This window comes from Mus caroli, unplaced genomic scaffold, assembly GCF_978045245.1.
Source record: "Mus caroli unplaced genomic scaffold, Mus_caroli_1 scaffold_15, whole genome shotgun sequence".
Taxonomy (NCBI): Eukaryota; Metazoa; Chordata; class Mammalia; order Rodentia; family Muridae; genus Mus; species Mus caroli.
Genome location: NW_028227270.1, coordinates 58,636,771 through 58,647,979, shown reverse-complemented (window position 1 = coordinate 58,647,979; position 11,209 = coordinate 58,636,771). Strand labels below are relative to the sequence as shown.

Genomic DNA, 11,209 nt, shown 5'->3' with positions numbered 1-11,209 from the left:
ACACGATGGAGTATTTATAGGCCATTAAAAACAACATCATGAAATTTGCAGGCTAATGGATGGAACTAGAATAGATAATATTGAGTGAGGTAGCTCATTCCAGAATGAAAAACAATGTGTGTATTCACTTATAAGTGGATACTATTTGTAAAGTACAGGATAACTGTACTACAAACCACACATCCACGGAAACTAGGAAAGAAGGACAGCCCAAGGGCAAATGCTTGAATCTCACTGAAAAGAGGAAATAGATTAGACATCAGGTGTGGAGGAAGGGAGGGAATTTGATGGGGAAGGGTGTGGGGATGTAAAAAGGAGGTATGATATGTGGAGAGTGTGGAAAGAAAGAGTACAGAGAGACAGTTGGAGTGGGAACAAGACATCTCTGGGACAAGCTAGAAAACTAGGACAATGGAAACTCCTAGGAATCTACTAGAGTGACCCATCTTAAACTCCTAGCAATGGGGTTTATGAAGCCTGAAAGTCATCTCCTGTTACCAGGCAAGTATTCCACTGGAGGGATTGGGACAGCAACTAGGCTACAAACCTGAAATCCACAATTTTCCCTAACTACAACATGTACAGGGTAAAAATTGGAGCAGTTTTAGGGAGAATGACCAACCAATTACTAGCCAAGCTTGTGATTTATACCATGAGAGGGAGCCTGCCCCTGACATTATTAATGATTTTATGCTATACTTACAAACAGGAGCGTAGCATAACTATCATCAGAGAGGTGTTACCCAGCAACTAATAGAAATTGAAGTAGCGACCCACAGCTAAACCTTAAGTGTAGCTCAGGGAATCTTGTAGAAGAGGGGAAGAAACAATTTAAGGATCCAGAGGGGTCAAGGACCCTACAAGAAAACCTATAGAATCAACTAACAAAGGTCAATAGGGGCTCATGAGCAGTAAAGTATCAAACAGGGATCAGGCATAGGATGGACCTAAGCCCTTTGTACATATGTAACAGTCGTGCAGCTGGGTCTTCATGTGGGGCTCCTAAAACAGGAGCAGGGACTGCCTCTGACTGCATTAGTTTCCTTTATATATCTTTCTCCTCCTTGGGCTGTCTTCTGTAACCTCAATAAAAGATGATGCATCTAGTCTTACTGCAACAAGATAGGCCAAGGCTGGATGATATCCATGGGAGTCCTCACATACTCTGAGAAGGGAAGAAGAGTAGTCAGAGAGGGGAAATGGAGGGTCTGGGAAGAGAGGATGGAGGGAAAGCTGTAACTGGGGTGTAAAGTTTATAAGTAACATCATTAATAATATAAAAAAATAAATTGAAGATGTCAGAAGATGAAAAAATCTTCCATGCTCATGGATCAATAGCATTAAAAGCGTAAAAATGGATACCTTACCTACTAGAGCTTTAGTGCAGTCCTCATCAAAATTCCACACAATTCTTCACAGACATTGAAAGGGCAATTCTCCTGCATCCCTGAATTCCAGGGATCCAGTACCTCCCAATGACGGGGCAGATGTTGTAGCCTCCTTGCCTGAGATCCTGAGCATGTTAGAGCACCTGGGAGTCAAGCTTCCTCTAGGTGATGTGCATCTGGGTGAGGAGCCAGCACCCTAGGTCTGCTTAGGGCACAGGCTTAGACCAGAAGGAACATTTACCACTGGCCAAGAAGTGCATGCTGAACAGGAGCCTGATATAGCTGTCTCCTGAGAGGCTTTGTCAGAGCATGACAAATACAGAGACAGATGCTAATCATTGGAATGAACACAGAGTCCCCAATGGAGAAATTAGTGATAGATCTGAAGTAGCTGAAGTGGTTTGCAACCCTATATGAAGAACAACAGGGAATCAACCAACCAAATGCCCCAGAGCTCCCAGGGACTAAACCACCAACCAAAGAGTACACATGGAGACCCATGGCTCCAGTTGCATATGCAGAGGATGTCATTGTCTGGTATGGAAGGGGAGGCTCTTGGTCCTGTGATGGCTTGATGTCCCAGTGTAGGGGAATTTGAGGACATGTAGGCAGAAATGGGTAGGTGGATTGGGGAAACCCCCATAGAAGCAAGGGAAGGGGGAATGGGATATTAGGTTTGGGGAGGGGGAGAATTGGGAAAGAGGATAACATTTGAAATGGAAATAAAGAAATTATCCAATAAGAAAGAGAGAGAGAGAGAGAGAGAGAGAGAGAGAGAGAGAGAGAGAGAGAGAGGAAGGAAGGAAGGAAGGAAGGAAGGAAGGAAGGAAGGAAGGAAGGAAGGAAGGAAGGAAGAGCAATTCTCAAATTCATATGGAAAACCAAAAATCAGAATAGCCAAAAGAACACTTAATATGTTGCTATAAGTCCCACCATTCTTTCTTTCTTTCTTTCTTTCTTTCTTTCTTTCTTTCTTTCTTTCTTTCTTTCTTTCTTTCTTTTTTTTTGTCCTCAGAAAGCTCTTTATTGAGGAAGAGAGGGTGGACAGAAATTAATAGAAACAAATGTTTCAGAGCACTGGATTTTGTTTTTGACAGTTCTTAGAATACTAGGTTTGTTTCATCAGAGTAGATCTCTCCCTTGCAGTTCCCACAAATTCTATTTCAAGAGGTTCTGTGATCATCTGTTGGCACAATGCTAGAAGTGGGATGTAAATAAGAGTTCTAGACATGACTATGGCTGTGAATTCTGGAGATTACAATTACATTTTGATGATTTCCACTGTAGATTGCCTTGGTTACAAATAACCTTCTAACAACTGTTCAACTTGATGGTTAGAGAGGGTCCTCCTCATGTCCAGTGCTCATGTCCAGTGTACCAAATCAGCCTAAATTGTGATATTATTTTGTTGTGCCTCTTTATATTTGCTTAATAGGTATTGGTGTAACAAGAGACTACACAAGGTATTTAGGTCTAGCCTACCAGTGCCATTCCAAGACATACCACCAATGCAATAGAGAAGCTCACACAGCAGCAAGCCCTTCCTCCTTCATCTTTTACCTGGCCAGATTCTGATAAGAACTTATGTAGAGGAGTTGCTTCCATTCTCTCTTTGGCTCAAGATCAAAATCTAGAAAGTCTCACTCCATAGGAAAGACCAGACCACAGGATTTGCCAGAGAATGTCACCATCAGCTAGAGGTAAGTACATCTGGTGGTTAGCTTCTACTCTGGAATCTCTGGGACAGCCAAAAATAAGCATTAAGCATCTGATTTTACTTTGCTTAGATTTAAGCTTTGTTCCTGAAGTGTCAAGATGGCAGTTAGCTTTCCACATTGAAATGGACCAGAAAGTGAAAAGCAGAAGCAGTGTGATACTCTTTTATTTTGAAATAGTCTAATAGCAATAACAATAATGACATTAACTGTATTTTTGCATTTATTTATTTTATTTTTACTGAGTGTGTTGCCTGCATGTATGCACATGGACCATGAATATGCATCAGGCTCATTGTGGCCAGAAAAAGGCATTAGATATGCTGGAAGTGGAGTTATAAGTGATTGTGAACTGTGATATGGCTCCTGGTGGAAACTGGACCTAGGTCCTATGCAAGAGCAGCAGGTATTCTTGACCACTAAGTCATCTTTCCAGTTCCTGACTTCTTTTTTTTAATTTATTTGCATTATTATGAATTTTGTATACAGACATTATCTCTGCGTTGGTGTGTGTAAATGAGTACAGGTGCTCATGACAGCATCAGATTCCCTAGAGCTGTAGTTATCACTGATCAAAAGTGTATAGGTGCTTAGGACCAAACATGGGTCCTACACAAGAGCAGTATGCACTTAACTACTGACCCATTCTATCCTGGTCCCCTGCTCTGATTTCTTTCTTTCATTTTTTAAGGTATTTATTTATTTATTTATTTATTTATTTATTTATTTATTTATGTGTGTGTGTGTGTGTGTGTGTGTGTGTGTGTATCTGTGGGTTTATGTGAATGCATGGCAGATGTCTGAGAGTACCTAATGAGGTAAGAGAAAGACAACAAATCTCCTTTAGTTGGAATTACAGGAGGCTTTGGACCATATGACATAGATGCTGGGAACTGAACTTGGGTCCTCTGAAATAAAAACTAGTGTATTTAACTACTGAGCCATCTCTTGAGCCCTTATCTCAAAAGTTGTTGAGTATAAGCTTAATGAGCTGTTGTGATACCTTGGGATGTAATGCAAAGAGCCATGCAAAAGATGGAGGCCTGGTTGTAAAGTCCAAAGGGGATGTTTGAAAGATACTTAAAGACTTTATCAATGAAGCTCATGTGATAATTTAAATCAGTAATCTGTGGTGTCTGGAAATCTGGATCTAAAGAATCAACTGCAGCACCCCTAAAGTGAAATCATTATTGGGACAATTGATGCTGGACAGCTGAACTTGAGAAATGAATATGATCAAGAGTCCAGAATCACTGAGATTAAAAACTTCTGGGGATGTTTCTTCAGGTTCAGAACGCAGAAATATGTCCTCAAAAAGCCAAGACTAAATTTTATGCTGGTTCCTGAACTCAGTAATGTGTAAGAGTCTCCAACGAGGTATTGGTTTTGAAGGCCTAAAAGGGTCATGGACAACAGCTAAAGTTTGGCATAGTGAGATGTGAAGAGACACTCTTCATAAAAGTACAGCCTTAATTACAGTGGAGACCTCTGTATTGAAGCGGTCTCCTTATTTCAAATTATACTATAAAGCTATAGTAATAAAAAATGAATGGTATTGGCATAAAAACAGATATAATGATTAGAAAATCAAATTGAAGATCAAGGCATAAGTACCCATACATATGGACATACAGTTTTTGATAAAGAATCCAGAAATACATACTGGAAAAAAGAGGGCATCTTAAACAATGGTCCTGATGAAATTGCATGGAGAAGAGTACATGTAGATCTATTCCTATCACTGTGCCCAAAAGTGAACTTTAATAGTGTCAAAGAGCTCAATGAAAAAATATAAAAAAATAATGACATGATAGACCAGAAAATTGGGAAAGACCTTGAACTTATTGGCAGAACAGACTACTAATACTATAGGCACTTAATAATAAATAAATGGAGCCTCCTGAAACTAAAAATCTTCTGTAAGTCAAATGATACCATCATGCAGACAAGGCAGCAACATACAATATAGAAACAGAAGCCATCTATAGGACAGACTAGGCAAGCAAGTGATTTTTCTGAATATGGCCCACCATTTTGCATGGCAATAGTGGGTGAGCTCTGAGATGCAGGGGTATCAGAGACTTCAGCCAGGATTGCTTCTTGCTATTGATGTCTTTCCTATCACTATTACATAGCTTAATGATTCCTGGTCATCAGCCTAGTCTAATGGGCAAATTTCTTCCAGATCAACATGAAGATGTTCTCTCATATAGTAATGCTGTATACAAGAATTAATGATTTCATAATTTTTATAATTTTACAGAACTCTTAAACTGATGAAAATAATTTCGAGCACTCTATAGAATGGAAGCTGGAAATAGAGTTCTGTAAACCTTCACGTGTCACAGGCTAATTGCATGAGGCATAGAAAGCAGGCTTAGAACAAAGTCACAATCAAACAAAACATTCCTTCTAGGTTAGGTATGATACCATGATCTGGTAACTAAAAGTCATATACTGGAAATGGACAATTCATAGCAGGTACAAAGACTAAAAATAAAATACTGATTTGTTCATCTATACATAAATTCAAAATAATAAACCACAAGCCATATGACTTGTCTCTTAACAAAAGAGTGCTGACTTGTGATGTAAAAATGATTTCTTTAAAATGATAGTGAGGGACTAGCAAGATGGCTCAGCAGTTATATGCACTGACTGCTCTTCCAGAGGTCCTGATTTCAATTTTCAGCAATTTCCATACGGTGGCTAAGAACAATATGTAATGTTATCTGATGCCCTCTTCTGGTGTTTCTGAAGACAGCTACAGTTTACTCATATGCATACATGCATTCATGCATACATACATACATACATACATATATACATACATACATAAAAAACAAAGTAACTAACTCATGATGAACTGATGGATCTAGAAAACAGATAATGAATGTTTAGTCATGCAATAGTTTAATGAAAAGATATGTAAACAATTCTGTTGTAATGCATTAAACCTTATCAATCTATGACATGAGCTATTAACTGAAACTTACTATGAACTTATGAAATTAAAAAGTGTTTATAAATTCATGTAAACAACTGTCCTGCTCTAACAGTTCTACCTGAGAGTTATATGAAGTTATATGAAGTAATATTTTAGAGAAAGTATAAAAGTTCTACCTGAGAGTTATATGAAGTAATATTTTAGAGAAAGTATAAGAACTGAAAACAGCAATACAGGGTTGTTGTAGCTTTTCTTCCTCCACTTCATTCAGTGTGTGTGTGTGTGTGTGTGTGTGTGTGTGTGTGTGTGTGTGTGTGTGGTTCTGAATGCCTCACTTTCTTTTCCTTTCTTTCTGGATCACAAAGTGTTAACTAACTCTGACCTTCTCATCTGATTAGTGAGTGGCCCAGGTGTCAAAGAGAAAAAAAGCACAAGAAATTAAACTGTCTTTTTAAATCCCCTACTGCTATAAGCAGGAGATCACTGCCAGAAGCCAGCAGCATTTGGCCACAGAATAGCAAAGAGTTAAAGAGAGTTAATCACCAAAATCATCAGTTTTTGTCCCTGTTCAGCAATGCCACCCTTCACTGCCTTCCCCTGATAATCAAACTGGATGCCAGGCTGAATCCAACGAGAATGGGAAAAGATTTTTTACCAAATCGAGATCTGATAGAGGACTAATACCCAAAATATAAAAAGAAATTAATCAAGAAATTAATTTTTAAAAAATCATCCAAGATAAAAATGGGGTACAGATCTAAACAGAGAACTCTTAATAAAGGAAACATAATTGGCTGAGCAACATTTGAAAAAAGCTTTATTTTTAAAGACTTAATTTGTCACAGCAAAAAGAAAAATAACACTGTTATAGAAAACAAATACAAACCAGTGTATGGCATCATACAGTAATGGCCATATCTTACAAGAGTAAAAGATGTCACAAAATCCACATCACTGGCTTTTCAATGACTGAAGTGTCTTATATACATAGCAGTGACCAGTTGCCTTGAAATCTAAGTGCTTCTTTTCTACATATTGTCTTCTGACCATTCCTTCCTTGTCAGCACCAGGCAGTTCACACTCTGGGGTAAAGGGCGTATGTAACAATTCCACAGTGGTTTCTCTGATCTCTGGCAATCTTCATATAGCCTTTGCTGCCCCATTTTGTACCCATGCTGAAAGAAATCATGTTTTCTGTTTAGTGAAAATTACACAACAGAGTGGATTATTATAATGCCTCATTTGATCTTTGAGCCATAAAACAGGGTAAAAACAAAAGAGGATAAACTACTTGGAACCAAGTATTTTCTCACACATGACTATGAAAATCTCAGCAAGGAAATGATAAAACTATTCTCCCTTCATGGGTAGATCAAAAATAATGGTTGTGTCATATTTTTGAAAATCGTTGGTACAAGCATGATATTAGCACCAAAGGAAACCAGTGGATGAACATAGTAACATTGCAGTAGGAGTTAGTTAATCTAGATGTTGAGATACCAAAGAGGGTTATGCCAAAAGGAAAAATTGAAATTCAAGTCCAGGATACAATTAAAAATCAAGATGGGGGGCTGAAAATGGCTCAATGCTTAAGAATGTGAGGACAAGGGCTCCCACACAGAACAAATGTAATTCAGATCGCACCTCCTCTTACTGGAGTTTCAGGTAATATGATACCAATATTTAGGTCACCACAGACATTTGCCAACATAAAGCATTCACTCATACGAACTTATATATAAATAAAAGTAATAAATCTTAAATACAAGGTATCATTAACACCTCAATTCCCAGAGGAAGGACATAACTGGAATAGAAAGAGTAGACACACTAACCAAGAGTGTGTACTCTGGGATCAGCAGGACTTCCTGCCTCTACTGTTAAGTGGAGGACTACTGATGTGGAAGACAACTTATGTGAATTTATGGTCTGTATATAAAACAAAAAATAAAAAACGCACAGACAAGTGTCCATAAACATGTATGTATGTACACACACACTCCCATAATAAGAGAAAAGAAAAGAAAAAAGAAAAGAAAAGAATAGAATAGGAAAAAAAGAAAATATTTTTGTTTAATTTAAATAAAACAATATTTTTTAGGATTTCTGGAAACTCTCACTAAAACTGAAAAATATCTCCTTCCAACTTCAAATATCAATAGTTTGGGCAGTTTATACCTGTTCTTGACAATCCAGTATTTCCTGCCTTCTGATTCATTTCCAACAAAGCCATAGCCAACCAGTAACATAGCATGTGTGACAACAGAGCTACTGCAGTTTGGCTCATGATATATAACTGAAATATAAAATCCATAAAGCAGTGAGAGGCCCAGGAAACTGATAAGAACAGTGGATACCAACAATAAGTATGCTGTATTCTGACTTCACTGAAGTGACAGAAACTCCAGTATCCATAGGATCGGTCATGACAGGAATAATGATATAGGTCCTCATTGGAATCCCGAGAAATCCAAATGATCACAAAGGAGCACAGACAATGATTAATTCAGATTTTGTGTTTTCACTGATAGAACCCTATTTGCAAGCAAGCACCCCTGAGCATAAGTTACTTAATTCAAGATCTTCATTAAGCTATTCTAGAAATGTATTTTCACTGAGAATCTTAAATTCATACCACATGTAGAAAAAATGAGGAATTACGTTAAACAAAAATTTTATGGATTAAGCATTGCTCATATGCAAGGGGAAGGTCATATCAAGTACAAATGATACATAAGATTTTTGAATGGATAGCTGTAAAAGTGCAAAACCCAAATGAATACATCATATTTTATGTTTTGAAAAACGATCCATTGAATTGAAATGCAATGAAACATCACAGATTTTTTCCAACTAATATCAAAAATGGCACATGCTTACCTCTTTTATAGAACATGAAAGATTCATGCCTTGCATCAATTGCAACTGAAATGGGTCCTATAGTTGCTACAGCATTCATTAGAGCATCCTCATTCTCTGGGACAAAGTCAAAGCCTGTGATACTAGCAGTAGAATTTTGTGGATTATACCTGCATGATCCTTCCTTGAAAATGTAAAGAGTTAAAAACACAAGGTTACTTCTCTCTGGGCCCTATGGAAAAGGAGAAAAGGAGTCAGAATCACACTCTGGTCTTTGCAATTGAGCCTCCGCACATCTGGGCTTTTATAAATCACACCTGGAAATAAAATGCTACCAGGAGATTAGGGACTGAAAATCATGTTGTCAATGACACCCATTTCATTCTCACTGTCAATAAGAAATTTTCATAGTGAATTTTCATATTTTATATAAAAGTGTTGCATGTTCTCCATGTTTGTAGAAGTAGGATCAGCTACAGCAAAACCATATCATTAGCCATATCTGCAAAGACAGTACTGCAATAACATCCCTGACATGACAGTAGCATAAAAAAAAAAAACTTACCTTTTCTTCATAAGGATAGGTTGCCTCAGACTCTAGACCTCCATTTTCCACCACATACTTCAATGCACGGTATGTATTACCTACATAACAGCCCCTGTTGCCTTGAGGTCTAGAGCAGTCCACTAGGTTCTGTACACTCAGAGGGATCAGTTGGCCTGTTTTCTGGAACAACTGTCCTTCTATGGCACCAGTCACAGAAATAGCCCAACAAGAATTACATCTGCCGTAAGCAGAGAACAAGAGTCAATCATTCATAAACAAATAGCAACTCCAAATCAAAAAGCTGAATACTGTGTCAGAAAATGCAGCTGATGGAAATCTGTCAAGAGAAGGTTAGTCTACATTGGAGACTTGCCTGCTGGTGGATTTTTCAAGACAAGCATTGCTCATTGACATGCATGCACATAAGGGCAGGCTATAAATAGTAATGACAGATGACATGAAGTTTAAAGATATGATGGGGGACACTGTGGAGATGCAATAGCAAGGTAATTGTGCATGGAAATGATCTATATGCCTTGTATAAATACACAAGAAGAATAAAAATTTCATAAAAATGAGCTCACTCAACACACAGACGTGCCCCTTCACAATTTCCTCAGTGGCTGAGTAAGATGGGCATGTGATATAGCCATACCTGTGTCCGCACAGGAGTAACATAGCCTCTCTTTTTCCAGTTTATAAACTTGGGCAGATTAACAGACAGACGTTTCTGGACACTTTTCCCTTTCTTGACAGTTGGGACTGGGATTTCAATCATCACTTTCCTGAATTCTTCAAGTGTCTTTAAGGAAAAAAAAACATAAATCATTGAAAAGCAAAAGACACGAATGAATTGAAGAGAAAGCAACATTGTGATGCTATATGTGTGACAGTCACCATGTCACCAAAGGCATTCATTTCCATGGTGAAACCATGCTTCCCCAGGCCATTCTCCCCATTGTGCAGTTTGATCTTTTTCATATTTTCTTCCCATACTGCTCTCTTCTGTCCTTCTTCCTCCTGGAAATAGAAATGATCGATGACTTATTTTTCAGAACTGCAGAAGCTGACCAAGTACTTGCTGCAATAGGTGAAGAAAAGCCAGGGAGAGAGAGAGAGAGAGAGAGAGAGAGAGAGAGAGAGAGAGAGAGAGAGAGAGAGAGAGAGAGAGAGAGAGATCAAGACACTGAAGCAAACCACTTGTCACATGTCTAGGAACAGAGATCCTGACCACCCAACGCTCATGTGATTTCATGTAATTCTTCAGAAAAAGGCAGTTTCTATGCCCTTTATTATGTCCATAACCCCCATCAGCAAACTCTCTGGGTTCCCTCTGAACAGTTCCAAAATTACCAACCAGACTGTATGTTTTTCCATGTTTTATTTTCCACTTCTGCCATTCAGCATCCAAAATGGGATCAGGTGATGGTGATGATGAGGCCATTACCAACCACAAGATGGCCAGGAAGACAGCTGGAGTCATATCTCAAGAATATAGAAAGGGAAGAGAAATGAAGGTGTGACTGCACCAACACTTCTAGAATGCCTTCTTACTCTTTCCTGAGAAAGAATAACATCCATGGTAGTTAAAATTATTTGAACTATTCTTCCAAATATTTATTCAAAAATTTTGAAAATGACTAAACATATATTTGGACTAAAGGCTCAATTAATGAAATTTACTTTATCCATAAAAAAGCACAGTACCTGGTAGAATTACAGAAAGGAGAAAATTTGATCCATATGTAACATA

The 11,209-nt window shown here is 38.1% G+C and overlaps 1 protein-coding gene across 1 annotated transcript; it reads right to left on the bottom strand.

Annotated features, from left to right (window-relative positions):
* Positions 1–7,125: 7,125 nt before the first annotated feature.
* On the bottom strand, positions 7,126–10,939 carry LOC110308246 (cathepsin M-like). The gene is made up of 7 exons (XM_021180673.1): positions 10,814–10,939; positions 10,354–10,476; positions 10,112–10,258; positions 9,475–9,699; positions 8,931–9,093; positions 8,229–8,346; positions 7,126–7,225 (listed from the first exon to the last, which is right to left on the bottom strand). Exons 1-7 carry the CDS (start codon positions 10,937–10,939, stop codon positions 7,126–7,128), a joined length of 1,002 nt encoding a protein of 333 aa, XP_021036332.1.
* Positions 10,940–11,209: the final 270 nt, after the last annotated feature.

Coding starts and splice junctions, on each gene's coding strand:
- LOC110308246 (XM_021180673.1), bottom strand. CDS start 10,939: ATGACTCCAGCTGTCTTCCTGGCCATCTTGTGGTTGGTAATGGCCTCA. Junction 9,700..10,111: donor TTACTCCTGTGCGGACACAG/GTATGGCTATAT, acceptor TTCTCTGCTTAC/GGCAGATGTAATTCTTGTTG. Junction 9,094..9,474: donor CCTATCCTTATGAAGAAAAG/GTAAGTTTTTTT, acceptor TACATTTTCAAG/GAAGGATCATGCAGGTATAA.